The sequence below is a fragment of the Sorex araneus genome, chromosome 2 (assembly GCF_027595985.1).
Source record: "Sorex araneus isolate mSorAra2 chromosome 2, mSorAra2.pri, whole genome shotgun sequence".
Taxonomy (NCBI): domain Eukaryota; kingdom Metazoa; phylum Chordata; class Mammalia; order Eulipotyphla; family Soricidae; genus Sorex; species Sorex araneus.
This window is the reverse complement of record NC_073303.1, coordinates 274,419,392-274,444,715: the sequence shown is the minus strand read 5'-3', so window position 1 is coordinate 274,444,715 and position 25,324 is coordinate 274,419,392. Positions and strand designations below refer to the sequence as shown.

At 59.0% G+C, this 25,324-nt stretch overlaps 3 protein-coding genes across 10 annotated transcripts in view; 2 read left to right on the top strand and 1 right to left on the bottom strand.

Annotated features, from left to right (window-relative positions):
• P2RY12 (purinergic receptor P2Y12) overlaps positions 1–3,504 on the top strand; it is a 49,031-nt gene extending 45,527 nt beyond the window's left edge. For all 4 annotated transcript variants that reach the window (XM_055129726.1, XM_055129728.1, XM_055129727.1 and 1 more), the window contains exon 3: positions 1,495–3,504. In XM_055129726.1, the coding sequence (XP_054985701.1) occupies positions 1,495–2,528 (1,034 nt within the window). In that variant the 3' untranslated portion in view covers positions 2,529–3,504. The remainder of the gene's footprint in view (positions 1–1,494) is intronic.
• MED12L (mediator complex subunit 12L) overlaps positions 1–25,324 on the bottom strand; it is a 262,569-nt gene that overhangs the window by 76,899 nt on the left and 160,346 nt on the right. The window lies entirely within an intron of this gene.
• Positions 7,433–11,932, top strand: P2RY13 (purinergic receptor P2Y13). Of its 2 annotated transcripts, XM_055129731.1 has the most exons (3): positions 7,433–7,531; positions 9,544–9,867; positions 10,738–11,932. In XM_055129731.1, the coding sequence occupies exon 3, from the start codon at positions 10,755–10,757 to the stop codon at positions 11,781–11,783; it is 1,029 nt and encodes a 342-aa protein (XP_054985706.1). In that variant the 5' UTR covers positions 7,433–7,531; positions 9,544–9,867; positions 10,738–10,754; the 3' UTR covers positions 11,784–11,932. The 2 variants fall into 2 exon arrangements, with proteins under 2 accessions (XP_054985706.1, XP_012791610.1); XM_012936156.2 differs by lacking the exon at positions 7,433–7,531 and having other exon boundaries at positions 9,495–9,867.

Here is a 25,324-nt window from a genome sequence, read left to right as displayed (position 1 = left end):
GAGCCAGTGTCCACTTACGATGGACAGTTCCCCTTCCAGTCCAGTTCACTAACTTCCATGTGAATGATGTCACTGACATGCTAGGAATTTATTTCCAATTTCTTTTCTTTTCTTCTTTAGGGGGGTCACACCCATTGGTGCTCAGGGCTTACTCCTGGCTCTGCATTCAGGGATCACTTCTAGCAGGGAATCAGGGCGCCCTCTGCAGTGTTAGGATTCAACTCAGTTTAGATGCATGCAAGGCCAAAGCTCTACCCACTGACTCACTCTCTGGCCTCTGCAACTTTCACTTTCAATGGCAAACAGGGAGGGACCACAGTTTAATGATGGAGCATTTACTTGCCCTGCATGTATGAGGCACCATCCCCAGTACCAGAGACAGACCCAAAACCCCAGACAAAAATCACACTAAATGATGTTTAAAATAAAACATGCAATCATCCCTCATTTGTCCTTGGAGCCGTTCAACCTTGGAGTCAAGGTAATAGACGACACGGAATATGAACATTGCAGGAATAGTGACTCTTGAATAAAAGCAGAAGCACTGCAAAGTTGATCTCTTCTAGGATGCCAAGAGTATGGTAACATCCTTCTACTCTCTGGGGCATGAAGGTCTGATATTTTGTAACAAAGAGCACCCACAGATGACTAGTGATTTTTCAATTCTTCTGTGTATATTGATATAAAGCATTTCTCATGTTTGTTCCCCACATTTAGAAATAAATAAATGCTGGGGGGGGGCAACATGGAATTAATGCTTAGCCCAAATGGTTCTCTTCATGTGTGTGTGTGTGTGTGTGCAAAATGATATACATATTACATTATCCCATGCAAATATATGCTAGCCATTTATATCTGCATGAGCTTTTGCCTAAGATCAAAAATAACCTATAAGGCCAGCATCCAACCAATCAAAAATATCAAGTATGGGACTGGAGCGATAGTACAGCAGGTAGGGCATTTGCCTTGCACATGGCCGACCCGGGTTCGATTCCCAGCATCCCATATGGTCCTCTGAGCACCACCAGGAGTAATTCCTGAGTGCATGAGCCAGGAGTAACCCCTGAGCAATGCCGGGTGTGACCCAAAAAGCAAAAAAAATTTTAAAAAGCCAAGTATCCATACTTGCATATGAATACAGTATTCTGGACCATCCTTACTTTGTTAAAGGTGGAATATTTACTCCGGTGAAATATTCTTTTGGGGGCAGGGGGTGTTTGAAGCAGTGGGGGAGGGGCGTATCTGACGATGCCAGGGACTGCTCCCAGCTCTGTGCTCAGGGGACACGAGGTCCCGCCTGAACGCACAGCACGTGCTCAGCCACTTTCGCCGTCTCTCCGGCCTTGGGGAAGCATCCTGAGATGCCATACTCTCGGGCCTGAGCATTGGCCACCTTGCTCTCCCGAGCAAGCGTCTGCCACAGTTACACAGGGAGGGGACAGCCGAACCCGCTCATGGGGACTAGAGCTAACCCCGTCCTCCCTCCTTCCGCAGGCCGCAGGCGCAGCCGAGCCATGGACAACCTCACGGCAGCCCCCGGGAACGCCAGCCTGTGCGCCCGGGACTACAACGTCACCCAGGTGCTCTTCCCGCTGCTCTACACGGTCCTGTTCGTCGTCGGCCTGGTCACCAACAGCCTGGCCATGAGGATCTTCTTCCAGATCCGCAGCAAGTCCAACTTCATCATTTTCCTGAAGAACACGGTCATCTCCGACCTCCTCATGATCCTCACCTTCCCCTTCAAGATCCTCAGCGACGCCAAGCTGGGCGCGGGGCCCCTGCGGGCCTTCGTGTGCCAGGTGACCTCGGTGGTCTTCTACTTTACCATGTACATCAGCATCTCCTTCCTGGGCCTCATCACCATCGACCGCTACCAGAAGACCACCCGGCCCTTCAAGACCGCCAACCCCCAAAACCTCCTGGGCGCCAAGATCCTCTCGGCCGTCATCTGGGCCTTCATGTTCCTGCTGTCCCTCCCCAACATGATCCTCACCAGCAAGCGGCCCCGGGACAGGAACATCAAGAAGTGCTCCTTCCTCAAGACCGAGTTCGGGCTGGTCTGGCACGAAATCGTCAACTACATCTGCCAGGTCATCTTCTGGATCAACTTCCTCATCGTCATCGTCTGCTACACCCTCATCACCAAGGAGCTGTACCGCTCCTACGTCAGGACCAGGGGCCTGGGCAAGCCCCCCCGGAAGAGGGTGAACGTCCGGGTCTTCATCATCATCGCCGTGTTCTTCGTCTGCTTCGTCCCCTTCCACTTCGCCCGCATCCCCTACACGCTGAGCCAGACGCGGGACGTCTTCGACTGCGCGGCCGAGAACACGCTCTTCTACCTGAAGGAGAGCACGCTCTGGCTCACGTCCCTCAACGCCTGCCTCGACCCCTTCATCTACTTCTTCCTCTGCAAGTCCTTCAAAAACTCCCTGGTGAGCATGCTCAGGGGCGCCGCCACGGCCCCGCCCCAAGGGAACCGGAAAAAAGGACAGCACCGGGGGGACCCGAGCGAAGAGACACCCATGTAGACTCATGGGAGACCCAGGGCAGGGTTCTATGGGCGATGGACGGCTCGGACCCCGACCCCCAAAGGAGCTCAGGAGCCTGTCCGTGCAGCGACCAGCAAAGGCGCAGCTAAGAGCCACGACTCTTGGAAGAAACACTGCACAGCCACAGACGTGAGCCCCTGGTTCCAGCGTCTAAAGGCCCTGGGGGGAGTGGACGGTCAGCTCCCCGGGGGCCGAACTCCCACAGAACTCCTCACTTGCAGAGTCTGGCGAGATGAGTAACCGTCTAATAGCGTCTATTGCTGTCACGACTTATATTGTTGGCCGTCACGCTACTGTCAACTCGCTCTGATCCACCGGGGACAGTACGTTTGATCAAAGGCTCCGAAGCAAAAAAAAAAATTCAGCTTAGGGAGACACATATCCAATCCCAGCCCCCTAACCAAATGCTGACCTCTTGTGCAGCTCCTCCTGAAAATGTAATGTAGCTGTCAGGGCCGGGGCTGTGGGCATGTCGGGAAAACAGTAACTACTAACTCTCAGTAACTCGCGTAAACTTCAGGAATTTAAAGAAATTGGAATGCTAGTTGATCATACGGAAAATTTTAAATTTTCGGTAAGAAGTAGACTTAATTAAAAAAAATACCTTTCCTATAAAAGTGTAGAAATGGTGAATGAGGTTGTATGTATAAAGAGTTCTTCGTATGACACATAATACCAAGTAAGCGTGAATATTTCCTAACACTAGAGAAGTCAGTTTTACTAATATTGTGACAACTTGAGTACATTCACTACCTTCGGTGACATTTTTATGAACTAGTTTCTAGGAACAACCTGTGTCTTGGGACAATGAACGTTGCCCACAGTTTAATACCAGAATGGTCTAGCAGTGAATGCCAGGAAACATTATTACACAGCAGAACGGTTGTTGCAAAATGATGGAAAGTTCTGAACGGTCTGTTAACCTGTGTATGCAACAGAAAATTCACATTAAACTCTAAACCACACTTTGGATAGACCTTCTTTGTTGCAAGCTATTAGATCCCACAGCTTACCTCCGGCACACTCCGCCCGCACTCACCAAACCCACCGAGGGAAATCCAGCCAGCTCCATCTGACGCCCTGCCCACGGGCAGAGACTCTCCCAAAAGTGACATCACCTCAGTGATTTCCCATGCTAATGACCAAACGGTTTGGATGGCCATGGCATCTGATTCCACACAAGCCTCCTTCTGTATTTTTCAGAAAAGATGTCACACACTTTGGATGATGATGTCACTTCTTTTTTAATTATTTGAGCCTCAGCGCTGATTCTCAAATAGAACCCAGGAGCCAAAACCTAAGTGGGATGGGATGAGGGGTGTGTGTGTGTGTGTGTGTGTGTGTGTGTGTGTGTGTGTGTACAAGAGCTTAAAGTGGGGAACTGCATTACACACACACGAGCTCACTGTACTTGATGACAAATTTACTCTGATGCCCCACAGTGGGATTCTGACTCACATTTCAGTGCCCGGTTGGGCCCATTGAGCCCCGGAACAGAATCGGTGGGAATGCAGCTGCCTCAGACAGCGGGTGCTGGTGGAGATGCGTCTGAGACCCCCCCCACGCCCCCAGGACGCCTATTCCCCATCTCTGCCTGATGGGGGATAAAAGCAGCAGCTGCTTCTGCCGCAGACACAGTTCACACGGGTGCCGTCTGCATGTGTGTGTGGGCATGGCTAAGAAAACAGACGTGTTCCAGCTGGGCCAGAGCTGACCTGACCGGCCTGTTTCGCATCTGGGACAAACGAAGGGCAGGTTTCCCCGGACCCAGGCAAGTCGGGGGAGTGAGTGGAAGCAAGTTAGGCCAGCCCGATGACAGCACCCCGAGGTGACCACCATCCCCCTCACTTCATCTTTCCCCTCTAACAAACCCACTGGCTTGACAATTGCCATGAGAGAGAGAGAGAGAGAGAGAGAGAGAGAGAGAGAGAAGCAGAATTCTGCTGTTTCTGGGGCCAGAGTGATGCAGGGAGGGAGTTGCCTTGCAGGGGGCCAACCTGGGTTCGATCCCTGGTATCCCATATGGTTCCCTGAGCACCTCCAGGAGTAATTCCTGAGTGAAGAGCCAGGAGTAAACCCCTGAGCACTGCTGGCTGTGACCCCTAAGAAAGGAAGGAAGGAAGGGAGGGAGGGAGGGAGGGAGGGAGGAAGGGAGGGAGGGAGGGGGAGAGAGAGAGGGAGGGAGGAAAGGAAGGAAGGAAGGAAGGAAGGAAGGAAGGAAGGAAGGAAGGAAGGAAGGGAGGGAGGGAGGGAGGGAGGGAGGGAGGGAGGGAGGGAGGAAAGGAAGAAAGAAACCCACTAGTAGTTATGGTACTTTTGTCAAAGAGCTGTAAAGTGCTGGGGGCTGGAGCAATAGCACAGCAGGTGGGGCGTTTGCCTTGCACACAGCTGACCTGGGTTCAATTCCCAGCATCCCATGTGTCCCCCGAGCACCGCCAGGAGTAATTCCTGAGTGCAGAGCTAGTAGAAACCCCTGTGCATCGCTGGGTGTGACCCAAAAAGAAAAAAAAAAAACACCACCAAAAAAAAACAACCCTGTAAAGTGCTTGGGATTAGCTGTGGTTTCAGAGACCATGAAAACGGCTCATAAAACTCGAAGTCACACTTAGTGGTCAATTCTGTATTCATATGCTCCTTATCCTGTATTCATATGCATATATCATAGCCTTTAAGGGATTCCAATTCCTTATTCATACACTCTCCAGCAGGCAGCGGCCTCAGGAAGGTTTTGATGTTGTCAGATGCCAGCGGGGGAAACTATCGGAAGAAATCATTCCCAAGCCGCACGGGAGTTTTGTGAAAACCAAGCTGAACGGACAGGAGAGCTGCTTTTGTTGGTTTGGCTTTTCTGGATTTTTGTTTCTGTCGTGGGGGTTTTGCCCACGCCCAGTCTTAGTTTGGGTGGCTCGAGGCTCCTCACCTGGGGGGCCACTTGGGGGGGGGCACTCCTGTCTGGGCAAGAAAGGGACCAAGCATTGCTGGGGACCGAGGCGGGACAAGGCTGGACTCCTGTGCAAAACCTGTACTCAGCCCCTGGGGCTCTCTCCCGCCTGGAGGACAGGAGCTTGCGAGTATAACACAGCCTCACCCCGGGGTTTGACGGGGGCTGATTTTCAGGAAAAAGCGATAGCTCAGTGGGTAGGGCGTTTGCCTTGCACGCGGCTGACCCGGGTTCAATTCCCAGCATCCCATATGGTCCCCTGAGCACCGCCAGGAGTAATTCCTGAGTGCAGAGCCAGGAGTAACCACTGTGCATCGCCGGGTGTGACCCAAAAAGCAAAAAAAAAAAAAAAAAAAAAGAACACGCCTGGGAGTTAGGATGAAGGTTGCAAAACTCAAAATATTTACAAATACCGCCCCCGGGACAGGCCTTTTCACTTTCCTTATTAACTGAGGCTCCACTTTGAGCAGGGCTGGTACCTTCCCCGCCCCCCCGACTCCCCACCAGGTGCTCTTTCCCCAGGCACTTTTGTGCAGGACCCACACAGACACACAGACTCAGGTGTGGACCAAGGTGAGCACTGCTGTGGGCACGGGGGGGGGGGGGAGGTGCCAGGACGCCCCACAAATGGGGAACTGCCCTTCCCTGTCAGCCAGCCAAGAGAAACCACTAGCTTCCTGAGAACTGGGAAGAGCAAGAAAAGAAAGGCTTTCAGTGAGAAACGCCATGGCAGGAGGACGATGCCCAAGAATACAGACCCTCTCTAGCAACCAAGATGGTCTGACTCAGAGGCCCTGGCTTCCGTGCTGCTGTTTCTGTCCTTCCACCTGCTTCTCGGCTGAAGAGAATCTCTGTGCTTTATCTGGGGCCCACACCCAGCAGAACCTTGGGGTTACTGCTCACAGAGTGCCAAGAAGCCCCTCCCAGGGGTGCTGGGGGCCCCGAGGTGCCAGGGATTGTCCTCGGGGCCGCCAGCCTACAGAGCATGAACTAAGAAATTTTATTTATTTATGTTACTTTAGGGCCACATCCAGATGGGCTCAGGCCTTACTCCCGACTCTGTGCTCAGGGATCACTCCTGGCGGACTATATGGGATGCTGGGATCAAACCCGGGTCAGCTGTGTGCCAAGGCGAGAGCCCTACCCGCTGTCCTACATACCTGGCACTGACCCAAGAGAACTGAAAGCCATTCTTGGTGAAATTAAACTGCAGGGGTCTTTCTAGAAAGCTGGGAGAAAATATCTGATACTTTGATGCATGGTTATTTTCAAAATTTTTTTTTTGGCTTTTTTTGGGGTCATATCTGATGATGCTCAGGTCAGGGGTTACTCCTGGCTCCGCACTCAGGAATTACTGCTGGTGGTGCTCGGGGGACCACATGGGATGCCAGGGGTCAGCTGTGTGCATGGCATAGCCATCAGGCTGTAGTACTGTTCGGCCCCTCTGACACACAGCTTTGGCCCAGCACTTCCACTTGTAGTTCACACCCTATAAACAAATAGGAACAAGCTCACAAAAAATACAGGAACCATGTACAGGCCATGGAACTTGTTTCTTAATAGGGAAAAATAAAATAAAATAAACAGCTGAAAATAAACAAAACGCCCACTAGTAACAGTCTAACTGTGGTTACTATAGAGTCTAATCTTTTTTTTTTTCTTTTAAAAAAAGGCAGCTTATGAGGCATTAAGATAGAAGAAAATCAAGATCAGTAGCCAATTATCCATAGAGGGGGCCCATAAATGTGTTTCTCTGTGTCTGGCCTTTTGCTGCCCCGCCCAGCCCCTTGCTTGTGGGTAGCATTCTCCACAAGCCCTGAGTGGAATTCCACCACTTTTACCTTTAGCAGGAAAGTCTGACACTCCCCTCGCCACAGGCGAGATGCGAGGCCGCTGACTCATGTGACTCCCTCGGCTCCTGCTCCACAGAGCAGGCCGTGAGATTCATCTCTACTGTGAAGAGGCACGTAGGGTCGCCGACAGAACAGAGGCCAGCTGCCCCAGGCCCCGAGGAAGGCCGAGCTGCCCTCAGCAGAAGCAGGTAGGTGCCCATTATGCCACGGGCATCAGGAGGGCTAGGGCTTGGAAACCTCCCTGATTGAAAAGAATATGGTTTTGGGGCCGGAGTGATAGTACAGTATTTGGTAGGGTATTTGCCTTGCATGTGGCCGACCCGAGTTCGATCCTCGGCATCCCATATGGTCCCCCAAGCACTGCCAGGAGTAACCCCTGAGCATCGCTGGGTGTGACTCCTCCCCCCAAAAAAGAAATTAAAAATTAAAAATAAATTTAAGAAATATGGTTTCAAGAGGCCGGGGGATAGCTCAGCCACAGAGCACTCGCCTTGCATGTGTGAGGCCCTGGGTCCGAGCCCCCGCGTGATACCAAAAGGGAAGAAACAAACAAAAACATTTCCTTAACCCTAGAATGAGACACCGGAAGTTACTTCCTCTTTTGAGAGTTTCTCACGCACGAGCATTTTGAAAGAGACCCAAAATGTACTTTCCCGTTTCCATCTGAAGAATTCCCCTTGTCTGAAGTGAAAGTATTCCCAAGATTCCTCTGGGGGGGGATGTGGGCTACTGTGTGGGGGGGAGGGGCTGGATTCGCACTCCTCACACAGTATCATCTCTCTGTAGCTTTGCTTTCTGAGGACGCCAACATCAGCACAAACACAGGTTGAGGCGCCAGAATGGTAGCACAGCGGGGAGGGTGCGTGCCTTGCCGGCGGCCGACCTGCATTGGATCCCAGCATCCCATACGGTCTGCTGAGGGCAGAGTCAGGAGTGACCCCTGGGTATCGCTCAGTGTGCCCCCTCCCCCACACCCTGAAAAAAAAGAAAGACAGATTTAAAAAAGTACGTGTTGCTATGCTGCAGCAGTCTAGAGAGGAATGGGGACTCTGGATTTTCATGAACCAACTGGTTCAGGTCACCCACAGGTTATCCCGTGGGTGCCCCTGACAGGGAGCCCCCACGCACAGGACGGGGTCCCCACACCTGCCCGGCTTCCAGTGGCCAGCAGGCTACGGAACGTTTATTCGTGGCACCCCGGGCCAAGCCACCTCGAGATTCTGCAGCAACCCAACACCACAGTCTGGTCTGACTCTGTGGGGCACCTCGAGAAACACCAAGAAACGGGAACCGGCGTCCAGCAGGGGGCCCGCCCAAAGATCCCGGTCGGTTTCCCCCTGCAGAACAATGCCCAGGAGAGCCGCAAACACCCCTCTTCCGCCCGGAAGAGACTTCCAGACACTCTCCTTTCCCCTCTGGGGCACGCGAGGGAGGAGAGAGAGATTCCTCAAGGCACCCCACACCTCGCACACAGGAGGGGAAGCAGGGGAGAGCCCCGCAGACAGTTGCTGTTGATGTGTCCCCGTGGGAATCTGAGCTCCTTGGCTCGCTGAGAGGGGCGGGCCACAATTCGTGCTTCACTGATTGCCAGCACTATTCTGGACGTGAAATTTGTCGCAGGCGTGCGTGTGTGTGTGTGTGTGAGAGAGAGAGAGAGAGAGAGGAGAGAGAGAGAGAGAGAGAGAGAGGGAGAGAGAGAGAGAGAGAGAGACAGAAGGAGAAAGGAGAGAGGGAAAGAGGAAGGAAGGGAGGGAGAAAGAGAGGGGGTTGCACATTACCACTGCACCCCACTCCAGCCCCTGAATACAAGGTCGTTAGACCCAATGTACAGAAGAAAAGTCGCGAGCCCCTAGCCCTGGGTAAGGACTGACATATGGACCGAGGTGGCGGGTCCGTCCCGGGCACTTCGGAGCTGGTGAAAGACAGCGCTGTAAGGTGGTTAACAAACGCACAGAGGTTAACACTGTTGTAATCATATTAGCTCAACTCCAATAAAACAAGAAATTAACAAGAGGGGTGCGGAGGGGAAAGGAATGAAGCCCAAAGGCTCAGAGACGAAGATGAACGTCCGTGAAAGCAACGGGCCCCCCTCACGGGCCAGGGGTGCTAGGGAAGCCATCAGGAAAGGCACCGGGGAGGGTTCTGAAAGATTCCAACTTCCTCAGTCGGAACATGGGGCTCTTTCCTTCCTCCTCGGCAGCCCGGAGAACCTGCGAGGAGGAGCCGGCGGTGTCATTGCGCCCACACCCAGGGATGGGAAAGGAGGGGAAGTTCTTAGGAAAGAAAACAGAAAGACAAACTGCCCCTCCGAGGACGGGCGAGCATCCCGGGAGACACGGCAGCCCACAAGTCTGAACGAACAGAGACTTCTGGCAAGAAAACCCCCCACCCCGCCCCCACGCCCAACAAAGAGGAAGCGGCCGGCTATAAGAAAGCAGAAGGGTGTCTGCTCCCTGGCCCTGCGGCACGGCGTGGAGGACAGTCCCAGCAGGCGGCCGTGAGCTGGATGTCCCCCGGGGTGCAGGTGAGTGCCCGTCTTGTCGGGGGTGGACGGACCGGTCAGGGAGGCGGGTCCTGGCGGGAGGTGGGGGAGGGGGGCTGCGTTCAGAGGGACAGTCCACAGACCGTAGCTGCGTGGGAACGTAAGGGGTTGTGTCACAATATCAAGATACGAGACGAGGGTTTTCGGATTGCTTAAGTGCATGGAAGTCGCAAATCACACGAGGTTTCCCAACCGTGAACACGGCAAGATCTGAATATGCGACAAGCCCAAGTCTTGACCAAAAAATATTGTTTTGGAAACACGAGATGCTTTACGCCTGTGTGTGTGTGTTTGTGTGTGTGTGTGTGTGTGTGTTCGTGTGTGTGATGGCAGTGGAGGCAGAATTTGGGGACACACGTGTTGGCGCCTGGGGGCTACTTCTGCTTAGTGCTGGGGTGAGGCGAGGGGGGACAGGGGTAAGTGGACCTGGTACCAGGTCTCAAAGCTCGGGGTCTCCTCGATGCGAATCCTTCACCCTCACGGGTCGAGCTACTTCTCCGGCCCCTGCATTGTCGATTTTGGTTCTGGTTTAGGGTTTCTGTCCCGGGGACCCTCCGGCAGCGCACAGGACTTATTCCTGACTCCGCGCTCCGGGCTCACTCCTGGCAGGGCGTGGAGAACTGCATGTGGTACCGAGGAACCGAGCGTGGTCGGCCGTGCGCCAGACGAGTGCCCGACGCAAGGGTCCTCCCTGCTGCATTATCCCCGCTGCCCCCCCACCCCTGTATTTGTGGTGGGGGCCAGGGAGGACATTTCTGCAGGGCCAAACCCAGGGCCTCGCGGGGGGGGCACGGTCACCCCACCCCCGTGCCCCTGCCTCCGCCTGATCCCCTGTCCGTGTCTCTCCGCCAGCGCTGCCCTCGGATGCCATGAACGCGTCGGAGGCCGCGGTGAACACCTCGGAGCCGAGGGGCTTCAACGGGTCTGAGCGGTGCCCCCGGGACGCGCGTGTGGCCCAGCTGGTGTTCCCGGCCGCCTACACCGCCCTCTTCCTGGCGGGGCTGCTGCTCAACGGCCTGGCCCTCTGGGTCTTCCTGCACATCCCCAGCAGCTCCACCTTCATCGTCTACCTCAAGAACACGCTGGTGGCTGACCTGCTCATGGCCCTGACGCTGCCCTTCAAGATCCTCTCGGACGCCCGCCTGGGCCCGTGGCAGCTGCGGGCCTTCGTGTGCCGCTTCTCGGCCATCGTCTTCTACGAGGCCATGTATGCGGCCATCATCCTGCTGGGCCTCATCGCCTTCGACCGCTGCCTCAAGATCCTCCGGCCCTTCGGCAAGTTCTCCGTGCAGAGGCCGGCCTTCGCCCGGGCCGTCTCGGCGCTCGCCTGGGCCTTCCTCTTCGCCCTCTCGCTGCCCAACATGGTGCTGACCGACCGGGAGGCCACGCCGGCCTCGGTGCGCAAGTGCGCCGCCCTCAAGGGGCCCCGCGGGCTGGCCTGGCACCAGCTGGTCAATGACGTGTCCCAGGCCATCTTCTGGACGGTGCTGGCGCTCATGCTGCTCTTCTACGCCGTCATCGCCTGGAAGGTCTACGCGTCCCACCGCAGGGCGCAGGGCCGGGACAGCCGGGGCCAGAAGAAGGTGGAGGGGAAGGTGTTCGTGGTGGTGGCCGTCTTCTTCGTGTGCTTCGCCCCCTTCCACTTCGCCCGCGTGCCCTACACCCGCAGCCAGACCCGCGGCGGCGGCGCCGACTGCCGGCTGCAGGACCGGCTCTACCTGGCCAAGGAGAGCACGCTCTTCCTGGCGGCCACCAACATCTGCATGGACCCGCTCATCTACATCTTCCTGTGCAGGAAGTTCCGGGACAGGCTGCCGTGCTGGAAACGGAGGCGCGGGAACGCGGCCCCCGGCCCAGAAAACCAGAGCAGTCAGACGGACAACATGACCCTCAGCTGACGGGGCCGCTGCTCGGGACGGACGGCTCGGGGCGGGGGGTGAGCGCGAGGCCAGGGGCCAGGTCGGGAGCAGGTGCGTGGGCGGGAAGGCACCAGCAAGAACACGGGTCCCGAAGGCCACGCACAGCGCCCCCCCTCGGCTGGCGGGAGCAGGGGCCACATACAGATGCTCGAGTGTTCTTCTTGTCCGTGTTTCATGTGTGGCCACACCTGGCCGTATTCAGGGCTGACTCCTGGCTCTGCTCTCAGGGGTCACTCCTGGCGGGGCTCCGGGGACCCCACGGGGTGCTGGGCACCGAGCCTGGTTGGCTGCATGCAAGAAAACTGCCCTGCTGACCGCACTATTTCTCTAGTCCCCGAAGGAGGTTCTGGAACCTTCTCCCCTCCCGGGTACCACCTCCTTCCACACACAACACCCACAGGGCACTGCAGCTCTGTGCCCCGCCAGGTCACTCGTCGGCGATTTAGGGTTTTCCCTGTGGGAGGCCGGAGCTCGGGGCCGAGAGGGTGCTGGGTCCAGGGTTGGGGAGCTGACCGGGCCACACGCCCCTCCCGACAGGCCACCTGGGGAGCATCTTGTTCCCTGCCCCGCCAGGAGCGTCACCCAGGCAGCCAGCGTGTCACCTGGGTGTGTCGCCTCACTCCAGGCGGGAACACGGCGTTAGGGGCCGAGCACACGCCTGGCACACGGGGGGCCCCGGGCTCGGCCAACACCACAGCAGTGCCCAGGACAGGCGCGGAACAGCAGTAAGGAGGCTGCTTGCGTCTGGGCTTTGGGTTGCACTTCCCCAGCCCGCAGAGCACTGAGCTGGGATCCGCCATGCCACCTCCGCGCCCGGCCGCCTGGGAACAAGGCTTCTCTTCTCTGCCCCCCGATTCCGCTGGAAAGAACAGGGGTGAGGTGCGGTGGACAGTAGCTGCCCTGTGCAGGCAGGAGGCCGTGGGCTTTGTTCCCAGCACCGCACACACACACATACAGAGGCACAAACAGGCACACACGGCACATTCATGCACACACATGCACACGCATGCACACATATGCACACACATGCACACACGCACACGCACATACATGCACACACACGCACACATAGGCACATGCACACGCATGCACACATGCACACACATGCACACACAGGAACACACATGCTCGCGTACATGTGCATGCACATGCATGCATGCACACATAGGAACACACATGCATGTGTACACGGGCATGCACACATGCACACACGCACATGCACACACAGGAACACGCACATGCCCGTGTACACGTGCATGCACATGCACACATGCACACATGAACACACACACATGCACACACACAACATGCACACACACACTGGTTGGGCGTGTGTTAAAGATCTCCCCCTTCTTCGTTACTAGGTTATTGCTATTCATACACTAATGATACTGATTTTCGTGTGGTGGTGCTGGGTTCAAGCCCAGGACTCGGGCTGGCGGAGGCCTCATGCTGGCCCCTCCTGCCCTGCTGAGGCAGGAGAAAGGCCCGTCTTGCTGCTGAGTCAGCCGAAGGCCTTCCTGTCATCTGGGGCGGAGGGAACTGCGGCCCCACCACTGACCCCTGCAGCCCAGAGATGCGGTTCCAGGGACAAGGATGGTGACCGCGGGTCCCGCTGCCCTCACGGCCCTTTCCTGGACCCTGTGGGCTTCAGTGACCTCAGGGAAGTGCCCACACAGGGGCCCCCACAGAGTTGTCCCCGGTGGTCCTCGTGCCTCCCCAACCCCCGCAGCCCGACACTTGCCGTCCTCCCCACCCTGGCCCTCAGCTTCTCGTCTGTCCTATGTCTCACACTCCTACCAAACTGTCGGAACATGCCTAGTGCCCGCCTGCTCCGTGCTGGCTGCACACGCCCACTTCCCTCTGACTCACCAGGAAAACTCCTATGCATCCACAGAACCCCAAACCCCAGCCTCTGAGTCTGCGAGCTCGCACCTCGCCGCCTCCTCCCATCCCTCGGTCCCTGCTGGCCGTCCCGCCTCCCTCCCTGACACATGCCATCTGCTCTCGCGTGTAGGGAACACTCGAGGTAACCGAGGCGGAGGTCTGGGGCCAATAATACTGTGTCTCTCTGTGCCACCAGTGAACACGCGATAAAACAGCCAGACGGGATTTACTTTTGTAGACTAGAGGGCAGCGTGGGAGGGGACTGTCCCCCAGGGCCAGCCCCGCGTATGCTGCAGATGGGCACAGGGTCCTGGGGTCACACGGTGTTGTACAGGCAGGACAGGACCTGGCCTTCTCTCCCGCCTCCCTGCAGCCCACACTTCCTGTCTGTGGGAGAACTCCCGGCACAGTGCTCCCGCTCGGAGCCGCTGGCTCGGCCTGGGTGGGATTCGGCCACACAGGACCTCTGTGACCCCCACGCCCTCCTTTTGGAAGGACACGTGGCTGATCGAATCAGAGCTCGAAAACGTGGGGTACAGCATCTTCCTGGAGGTACCACCCTGCCCGCCTCACCCCGACGGGGACAGGCTGTGACAGCTGTCAGCAGCTGCTTCCTTGAGGCTCTTCGAGCCGGGTTTGGGGACGAAGCGTCTCACCTCTAGGGGCACTGCCAGCGTGTCTGAAGCTGAAACCATTGTTTCTTTGGATATTTATTTTTACTTTAAATTTATTTATTTATTTATTGCTTTTTGGGTCACACCCAGCGATGCTCAGGGGTGTCTCCTGACTCTGCACTCAGGAATCACCCCTGGCAGTGCTCAGGGGACCCTATGGGATGCCGGGGATCGAACCTGGGTCTCCTGCGTGCAAGGCAAACGCCCTCCCCGCTGTGCTATGGCTCCAACCCCTCCTTGGGGTGTTTATTTCTTGTGCAGGTACTGCAGCTTGAACCCCCCCAAGGCCTGGCTGGGGCCTCAGATACCCCTTCCTGGACAAGGTCTCCTCCACACCCCAGGACAGAGGAAAGGCACCACCCCCCGACACACACACACACACACACACACACACACACACACACACACAGAGGAAGAGGACAGTGAGGCTGTGAGTCTCAAAGCAGTTCGAGCAACTGGTCGGTTAATTGGGAATCGTTACATCCGAAGTTAGAAAAACCGGGGGACAGGGCCGTGGTTTGGCCTGGGGGTCGGGGGACAGGGACACGGTGAGGCCCCGGGCCAGGCGCACAGTGGCAGGCCGTGGTGGGAACCTTCGCTGCCCGAGCCAGCGTCTACCTGACACGTTCACAGTTTAAGAACATTCGTTAAACAGGACTTCGGGCGGCCCAGGACCACGTCACGTGACCAATCCTTTTCATTCCACTGAACGCGGCAACTAAACCCCCCCGAGACTCGAGTGAGCGAAGCAGGAGCCTGGAGGGGCGCCACCCCCACCCCACCCCACCCCAGCCCCTTCCGGTTCCCACGTCCCAGCCTGGACTTTTACACATTCCCTCTCTTCCAGACTGCCCGGGTGCAGCCCGCCCCGCCCCCCCTTTTCAGCAGAGAAAGCCGCTGAGAGAGAATGGAACCCGAGTCCAGAGCGGCCAGGGGCTGCCCTGCGAGGGGACAGCCTCCTCGAACCCGCCGGGGCAAGAGGCTCCATGTGGAATCAGCCCGGCTGTGTCCCGTGTGTGGACACCCCCTTGCACGCCGAACACACCCTCCCTTGGCCTCTGACGGCGGCTCCTGTTGGCTGCACCCAGGGGGCACGGTCAGTGCAGGACGCCTCATGCCACCCACACCAGCTGCCCAAGTCTTCAACCCACCCCCGACCCTGGACCCTCTTCTGTCCTGCCCAGTGGGGGCTCCAGAGCCCCAAAAAGTCTCAGCCACGCCCGCCCGGGCCCTGCCAGGGCAGAGGTCAGCCAGGTCACTCCAGCCGTGCGTGGGGCCTTCGGGGCAGCGCCGGGCAGAGCTCAGGGGACCCTGTGGTGCCGGGGACTGAACCGCCGTTGGCTACACTCGAGGCAAGCATCTCGGCCCCTGTCCTATTTCTCTGACGCCCACCCCCCAGCTCATCCCTGAGAAGGGAAGCTAGAAGCCCAGAGCGGAAGACCAAAGGCGGCCAGACCCCCTCCCTGGTATCTCCCTGGCTGCGGCACTGGGGGGTCCAGGTTTCTGGAGGGGGTCGGAGCACCCTGCCCCAGCACCCACCCGGTCAGCTGACGGATGCAGTGCTCGCCCGGGAACCAGCTAAGAGGCTCCTCTAGAGCACGGCTAATGGTGACAGACCCCTCCAGAGGGCAGCTCAGGCTGGCTGGGGAGAGGACCGGGAGGGGCCCATCTCCCATCTCGGCTGCGGGGGGCATGAAAGGGTTTGGAATAAAGACGCGCCGTGCCAGGGCCCTGGGCAGGGACACGTAGCCACACACAGCAGCACTCGGGCGAGATGCTCTCAAGATTCTGGCCACCATTGGGGCTGGGGTCTCCCTGGACCCGGCCCTGCCCTGCCCTGCGGTAACGACTCGGTGCACGTTTTCCCGAAAGAAGAAAGAGACTCGCGGGTGCTGCTCGTGATGGGGGAAACGGGGGCTTTGGTGTGGATGCCCTGGGCGCTCCCCCAGGCGGAGAAGCAGCACAGAGGGGGAGGGAGGAAGCCGAGGAAAGGCACAGGCCCAAGGGGGAAACCAGGCCCAGGGGGGATTCCGCTCCCGGGAGGAGGCAGACGAGTGGCTGCTGTCCCGGTTCTGACACCTCGTGCGACGCTGGAAGCCAAGTTTTCCCTGCCGTGCTCAGGCCCTTTCTGTGTGTAGACAGAAAGTTGTGAAAACACAACTTTCACCGTCTGGAGGCCGGAGGGATTCCCGAGTAAAACGCGTCACTCTTGGGGACCAGGGAGACGGCACGGGGGGTAAAGGGCTCTTGTCCTGCACGCAGCCGGTTCGATGCCCAGCACCGCAGACGGCCCAGCGTGAGGACCACACGCCCGGGGCCGAGCCCTGAGCCGGGCAGGAGTCAGCCCTGAGTGCAGCCTCTGTGGCCGGAGCACAGACAACACACAACGTTGGGCCTCAACCCCAACCTCGCTCTATGAAGGACAGAAGCGAAGGGAAGGCCGAGGGAGGTGGACCAGGCCAAGGGAGCCCGGCGCCCGGCTCTGCGCCCGTCAGAGACCCTGACCCGGCCCTCGAGGGGAAGGGGGCAGCGAGTCCATCTCGGCTTCAGCGTCCCACCCCCCCGCAGCTGTGGACTGTGGCCTCACAGCCTTGGCAGCATTCAGCGGCATCTCAGAGCCCGAGCCCAAGACGGTGGAGACGAACCGAGTCTTACGGCCCGGGAGATGGGAGTTGGCACAAAACCAGGGAGGGGGAGGAGGCCGGGAAGGCTCGGTGACACCACCTGCCCGCAAGCTTGCTCCCCGCACACACGGTCACCAACGCACAACCAAGTAAGTGCGAGCACCAAGGCCAGAGCTGGGACCCCCAGCGAGCACATGTGTGAAGGGCGCTAGTATGTGTGTGTGTGTATGTGTGTGTGCGTGCATGCACATGTGTGTGTGCAAATCCCCCTGGTTCAAACAGCACAGCGAGAATGAAGGGACGGAAAAAGAACAGTTCAATCAAATGTGAAGTGTGAGTTCCAACGGCATCGCACAACCAGTGTATTAGAGAGGGTGATGGGGAAACTGAGGCTGAATTCACTTTAAGTGAATTCAGTCTTCACTTTAAGACTGAAACTCAGCAGGCCTAAGTCTCGGTTTGCCCCATCAGCAAGTCCATCACCCTGGGTGGGTAAACCGCCCCGTGGTGGCAGCGTATCAGAGCAGGGGGCCTGGGCAGTGGCGCCCAGCCGAGCCGAGAGGGCGTATAGGGAGAGGAGTCACGGGACCGGACAGGGACCAGAATTGGAAACATATTGTCAGTTCCTGAAAAAATGCTGTTTTGGGGCTGGAGCAATAGCACAGCGGGGAGGGCATTTGCCTTGCACGTGGCCAACACGGGTTCGAATGCAGTATCCCATATGGTCCCCTGAGCACCGCCAGGGGTAATTCTTGAGTGCATGAGCCAGGAGTGACTGAGCATCACCGGGTGTGACCCAAAAAAAGTAAATAAAATAAAAAACGCTGTTGTGTAACCAAACCCTATACAAGCTGCTTAGAATTCGGAGTCAGGGTCCTTGTCAAGACTCCACTGCATTGGACGAGACTCGGACCCTAGCTCGAGCTCGCGATAAAGGGGCCTAGCGTTTGCGTCCTCGCCTCTGGTCTGGCCAATGTGCGAGCGAAACTCTCTTCCCGGGACGTAACAAAAGATTTTCATCCAGAGAAAATTTTAAACCTGGGCGAGCGGGACGGCCCAGGGAGTTGGAGGGCCACTCACTCCGGTGCCGGGGCCGGGGCGGGTCTGAGGGTGGAACTCGGGGCCGTGTGTGTAACACGCATTCAGCCGTCAACTCTCTCCCCGGCCTTCAACTCTAGCCTGGGAACCGACCGGGAGTGAATCTCCTAAGTGAGTCTGAGGAGGGGGCGGGCGAGGCCCGGCCGTGTGCCTAGAAAACTAATGTCAAAACTCTGGGGCGTGAGGCTGGGGCCATAGTGAAGGAAAACACCCCACAGGTTCCCACCAAGCCCCCCCCAAGGAAAGGCAAACACGGGGTGGGGGGAGGGCGTGCTCCGTGCTGTGGGGGAAACGCTCCATTTATCAACCCAGGTGGAAACGCACAGAACTTCTCATTCAAAGGCCCTGTGGGTTTAACGGAGGCTTTAACACGCGGTGTGAATCCAGGTGAACAGTAAGAACGGGGTTTCCTTTTCCTGTCGGAGCCTGGCGAGGGCCGGGAACACATATACACACACTCACGTGCGCATGCGCATACACACACACACACACACACACATACACACACACACTGACGCGTGCATGAGCACGCGCTCGTGCACACATACACACACAAACACGCACACACACATGCACGCGCATACACACACACACACACTGACGCGTGCATGAGCACGCGCTTGTGCACACATATACACACACAAACACGCACACACAAGTGCGCACGCGCATACACACACATACACACACACACTGACGCGTGCATGAGCACGCGCTTGTGCACACATACACAAACACGCATACACACACGCGCACGCACACACGTGCACGCACGCACGTGCACACACATGCGCACACACACACATGCACACACACGCGCGCGCACACACACACACGCGCGCGCACATGCACGCACACACACACACACATACACACACGTCCTCGGGCCCGGGCCCGTGTTCTGGAGGCCGTGGGCTGCCGCCTGGCTCTGCAGGATCACGGCAAGTGCTTCTCTGCCCGGAACAGGCCCCGCCATCCACGCCCCGAGGTCATCGTCCTTCCGGAGCCCTCGGAGGCCTTTAGGAGACTTGCCTGACCCGGCAGGGCAGGGAGGATGCCTTTTGGGGGCCGGGCAGTGCTGAGGTCCCGGGCGGGTGTCTGAGCTCTTCTCACTACGCTGGCGCCCGGCGGCCACGCCCGCCTCCCCGGGAAGGCCGAGGATGTGCTTCGGCAAGTCCCGGCTGGAGAGGGCTGTGGCCGCCTCCCCGCCGCCTTCCCTCCGAGCAGCCGCGGGAGCTGTGGCGAAGGCGGTCACGGCTGCTCCCGGAGCAATCGTGCTGGGTGACACACGGGCACCTGCGACACCCCTGCCCCAGGACACGCCGGCGTCACTCGGACCCCCTCGGGAGGGGAGGGGCTCCAGCCCTCGCACCTCTGGGCGGGGGTCACCTTTGTGGACACCTGCCAAGTCACTTCGTGCCACTTGGAGTGCTTCCTCCTTCACAGCGGGGAGCCGAGGGTAGGACAGGGGTAGGGCGCTGCCCTGGGCCCCGCTGACCCCGGGTGGATCCCTGAGCTTGGGACTCGCCCAGACTGCCACCTGGTACAGCACACGGCCCTGCCCTCTACATACCTCTCTCTCCCTCCCCCTCCCTCCCTCCCTTTCCCTTTCTCTCCCTCCCTCTCTCTTTCTCCCTTTCTTCCTTTCCCTCTATCCCTCTCCCTCTCTCTCTCCCTTTCTCCCTCTTTCTTTCTCCCTCCCTCCCTCCCTCTCTCTCTCTCTCTCTCTCTCTCTCTCTCTCCCTCTCTCCCTCTCTCTCCTTCTCTCTCCTCCCCACAAAAAACCCAATGGAAAAAAGGCCTATTTTGACCCTTCTACACATTAGGCTTTTTTGTCCTCTGACTTTTAAAAAAAACAAATGTACTTATTTTTATTAAACTGTGTTTGTTTCCTTAGTTTGCGTTTGGTCTGGGGTCACCACCCAGTGGTGCCCAGGGCTATTCCCAGCTCTTTGCTCATCTGTGTTGGGGGTCAAACCCTGCACCCCCCGCACAGCGCACTTTCCAGACGGGCCTTGAGGCTCGGGACTCGTCCCCTGCCAGGCCCTGAGGTGCCCCCCCGACCTCGCCCCCCCCGCCGGGGATTCCAGGACCCCCTGGTGCACCCCGGAGCCCCCGGGGAGGACCATGTGGTTCCAGGGATCCAGCCCAGAGCGGCACATGCAGGCCTGAGCCTCAGCCCCTGGGCCCTCCCTGGGCCCCTCATGGCTCTTTTTATTTTTGTTTCTGGGCCACACCCGGCGATGCTCAGGGTTACTCCTGGCTCTGTGCTCATAAGTCACTCCTGGAGGCCTCGGGGAGCCATATGGGATGCCAGGGATGAAACCGGGGTCAACATGTGCAAGGCAAGTAAGTGCCCTGCCCGCTCGACTATCACTCTGGCCCCTTGGTGATTTTTTAAAATATTTTTAATTTTTATTTCATTTTATTTTGCTTTTTGGGTCACACCAGCGATGCACAGGGGCTACTCCTGGCTCATGCACTCAGGAATTACCCCTGGCGGTGCTCGGGGGACCCTATGGGATGCTGGGAATCAAACCCGGATTGGCCGCATGCAAGGCAAACACCCTCCCCGCTGTGCTATCACTCCAGCTCCTGGTGACTTTTTAAAAAAGATGCTCTCAAAGCCCAGAATTCCCAAATTATTCTTACAAATGTGACATAGGAAGAGCGTCACGAGCGTCGTCAGCAGCTCTACTCATACAACAGACATGGTTATAAAGCAAAATAAATCAGGTAAAGTGAGTCCGGCCACCAACCCCGGGGAAGGGGCAGCCTGCGCCGTGGCCGCGGCCAGGGAAACGGCGACACGTGACCTTGCTACCCCTGAGGCTGCGTCTGCCCCAGCGCAGGCTCAGACCGGCGGGAGAGACGGGAGCAGGAACGGCACCTGCCTCGCGCGGCGCTGGGGAGATTCCCGAGCACGGAGCTGGGGGTGAGCCCCTGAGCACTGCGAGATTGTGACCCCGGCACAACAAACACACCGACCCCAGCCCGCTTCCAGACTCCGTTTCCCGGGGGCCCGACAGGCCGCATTACCCGCGAACACTCTCATTTAACAAGGTGAGAGCAGTCACCAAACGCTCACGCTTCTGTTCATGCACGAAGCAGGTTCTGACTCACGTGGCGAAATACCGCACGTTTGTTCGGATGCTGAAGTCGAGGGGGCTGGGCCCACGGCCCCGGAGGGCCCGGAGGAGGTGGGTGGGGATCGGGCCACGCAGACCCAGCGGACTGCGGGTGCAGCTTCCCGGCGGCCTCGTGGGGGGGGGGCAAACGTGAGTGCCCGTGCAGTGGGGGTGCCGGGGCGGGGTGCGAGCTCTCTCCTCTCCAGGTCACTGCTGTCGCTCCCCACCATGTCACCCGTAGCACCCGGCGTGACAGCCAGGGGCCAGGGGACCTGCAGCCACATTCGGGTGCCTCCGGGAACCCCGGTTCTCCTGGTGCGACCCGCTCCTCGTGCTCTCGGTGACCCAAAGGGCACGGGTGCATGCTCTGAACTCGGGGGGGGGGCCTGATTTGCTCCCTGGCACCGCCTGCTCCCCAGGGGAGTCCCAGAGCCCGGGGTGCCAAGCTCAGGGCCAGACCCTCAACTCCACGGGGGGAGGGGGACCCAGAAGCCCAGACTGAAGCAAGCGACGCTCTCGCCCATCCTAAAGGCACTCACAGCCCGACCAACACCATGCCCTCCCTCTCGGGAGTCCCCCACCCTCCCCATGGGCAGTCAGCCTCGCCCAGCTCCCTAAAGAAATGGACTTCAATACAGGTGCTGGGTGAGACCCTGGTGTGACCCCAGCACCACACACACACACACACACACCACACGGTTATGGGAACTCATATTCTATATTCAATAACTCAAGGGATTCGACTGCTTCACACCCCCCCCCAGTAATGCTGTCACTGTCACTGTCATCCCGTTGCTCATCGATTTGTTCAAGCGGGCACCAGTAACGTCTTTCACTGAGAGACTTATTGTTACTGTTTTTGGCATATCCAATACACCATGGATAGCTTGCCAGACTCTGCCGAGAGGGCTCGATACTCTCGGTAGCTCGCCAGGCTCTCCAGAGGGGCGGAGGAATCGAACACAGGTCGGCCGTGTGAAAGGAGAATGCCCTACCACTGTGCTATCGCTCCAGCCCCCAATAATGCTATTTAAAAATATTCTTGCTAGGATGTTGCTGCATAGGTGGAAGTTGGCCCCACCAATCAAATGGATTTGATTCGAGTCTAAGACTCCAGGCCTGCAAAGCTATGGATCACAACGCTACCAGCACATTTTAACTTCCATCTTTAAACAGTGCAAAAAATAACGTATTTCAAGAAATGGGTTTCTGAGTCCTTCTAATTCCAGCACTTCATTAGCAGGAAGGAAGGCAGTAATGTCTGTTTTCTAATTAGCAATGAGAAGGGAAAGGGAGAAAGAGAAAATGAGAAAGGGATGGAAAGAGAAGACAAGAAGAAGAGAGGGAGAGAGTCAGGAAGGGGGAGGAGAGAGAGGAGACAGAAGAGGCGAGGGGGAGAGAAGGAGAGAGAAAAGTTGAGAGGGAGATGGAGAAGGAGGAGAGAAGGGGTGAGGGGGAGAGAGAAGCGAAAGAAAAGGGGTGAGGGGGAGAGAGCAAGGAGGAGAAAGAGAAGGGGTGAGGGGGAGAGAGAGGAGGAAGAGAGAGAAGAAGGGGTGAGGAGGAGAGAAGGAAGAAGGGGTGAGGGGGAGAGAGAGGAGGAAGAGAGAGAAGGGGTGAGGAGGAGAGAAGGCATAAGGGATCTGGGGAAGAAGGAAGAAGGGGTGAGGGGGGAGAGAGAAAGAAAGAGAGGGGAAGAGAAAGAAGGGGTGAGGGGTGGGGCAAGCAGGAGAGAGGTGGGGAGGGGGCCGGCCGCCCCGCCCCCGTGAATCACCGCCTCCCTGCAGGCAGGGCCAGGAGCTGCCAGCCCAGCTCGATCTCACCTGCCGCAGAGGTGAGTCACAGGCTCTCGGGGAGCAGGTCCCGCCAGTCGTTCCAGGCAGGGAGCTGGGACGGGTGCCTGTCCCCCCCACCGGGACCCCCGCAGGCTGGGGAGAAGACGCACCCCTTCCTGCTGACTGCAGAGGCCGCTCCTGCGTCCACGGGGACCCCAGGCTGCGCCCCGAGGCCCATGGGCGCCCCGCTCTCGCCATGAAAGGTAAAGCTCCGGAACGTTCCGCGCCTTTTCCCACTCAGCGGCCGGAGGGCGGCAGAGGGCGGCGAGGCGGGGCGGCTGGGGGGGGGGGTCCCTCTCGGTCGGCTGGACCCCGGCACCAGCAGGTGAGCTGATGGAGGGTGCTGGGCGCCGGGCAGCGGCTCGGGCCTGCGGGGGCCCGGGGGGTCCTGGGGCAGGCAGAGACCCCCGGGCCGGGCCTTCCAGAGGGGCCTCGGGGGCTCTGGACGGCTCTGGAGTCTTTGCAATCCCACGGACGGGCCTCGAGGCTGGAGGCCGAGTGCCCGGCCCTGGCACGCCCCCCACCGCCCCCCGGACCCCGGACCCCACTCTCAGGCCCCGTGCCGAGCTCTCTCGGGCCGGGGGATCGCGAGCGGGGAGGGGAGGGTCCGGACAAAGAGCAGGGCGGCTGCACGCAGATTCCTCCCCAGATGTGCCAAGACATGTCGGGGAGCGCAGGCATCCTGGGCGCCGACACGGGCTGGGTGGGGGCCGACGGGCTGCGTGCAGGGGCCGGCCGGGCGGGAGAGGCAGGGGGCCTGCAAGCCGGGGGGGGGGGGCAGCACGTTCTGCGCTCACGTGGGGGACACTGAGAAATGTCGCGGTTCCGGTTCGGGGCCCAACTGCCCTATTGCAGGGGCAGGGGGCGCCGTGCAGCGCCTCTGTCTCGATTCTGCAGGCCCGAGGGCCGGGTGGGCGGGGGGGCTGCACCCGGGTCAGTCTCCTCACCCTCCACCACTCCCTGTCCCGAGACTCTGATTCCCGACGGGGCGGCTGCAGCATGAGGGATGACCGCGGGGGGCCAGGGGGCCCCAAGCCCGACTCTCGGCCCCTGGCTCCCGCACCCACCCAGGGCACTCGAGGGAGTGGGGACCCGGCCGGACGTGTGTGTCTAGGCGCCCGGCGCCCGAGCTCCCCCCCCCCCCCCCCGCCCCACAGCTGCCGCCTGCTCGTCCTCCTGTGCTCATGCAGGGTCTCGCTTTCTGAAGGGCAGGACCCTGCCCCAGCCCCGCGCTGCGGCCGGCGGGGGTGGTGGGCCTGTGGGCCTTTCTCCTGCTCAGGGCGAGAAAGGGAAAAAGGGGAACGTGGAGGAGACCCCGCCCAGCCGAGGGGCAGGAGCTGGGAACCCCCCACCCTCTCTGTGGGCGGTCAGGAGTGTCGGGGGCTCCTCCCCGCAGGCTCCAAGAGAAACACAGTATCTAGTTAGAATCCCACATCCTGGAACCGGGCCATCAAGACAGGAGGGCGGGAAGGCCCACGCCTTGCACCCAGGTTCTCTGCCCCGCATCCCATGTGGCCCCCAAAGCCACTCCAGCGGGGGGTCATTCCTGAGCACAGAGCCGGGAATCCGCCCTGGGCATCGCCGGGTGTGCCCAGACACCAGATCCCGGGGACACGCCAGCATAAGCAGGAGCCCAGGCTTCAGGCCAGACGTTCGGATGCCGGGGGAAGGGGAGCACAGCCCCCCCAGCCCCAGCTCTGGCTGTGAGGCCTCGGGTCCGCCCCCAGGGGCCGCTCCCGGGGTGGGGGGCGCAGAGGGGGCGGTGGGGCTGGGGGTCGCACTCGCTGCACAGGAAGGTGGGGGGTGGCCAGGAGGGGGCGCCAGAAAGTCTCAGCCTCGGGCACGGCTGGGCTCCGTCCTCCTCCGAGACTGTCACTGGGCCCCTCGCTGCTGTGTGCCAGGGCCCCACGGCCCCCATCTGGCCATCACACTGGCGCTGGCGCTGGCCACGGAGGACACCGGGGAGCCAGGAGTGACCCTCTGTGACTGGTCCTGATGTACACGGTCAGCAGAGCTGGGACGACACGGGCCATGCTCAGGGCTCAGACCACAGTGCTCCGCGCTTGCCAGAACTTTGCCCGACTGGGATATAAAACTGGTGGCTGTGCCCGTTTCACAGCTGGGAAGACTGAGGCTTGGGAGGCTCGGGGCACTGGCTGCGCCCTGCCATGGCTGTGTCGTGTCCCGGGGGGATCGCTGTGTGCCTGGACCCCGGCATCCTCGGCTGTGGAGGCTGAGCGGCTGGCACGAGGGGCTTCAACCAGTGCCGAGCAGGAG

Coding starts and splice junctions, on each gene's coding strand:
- P2RY13 (XM_055129731.1), top strand. CDS start 10,755: ATGAACGCGTCGGAGGCCGCGGTGAACACCTCGGAGCCGAGGGGCTTC.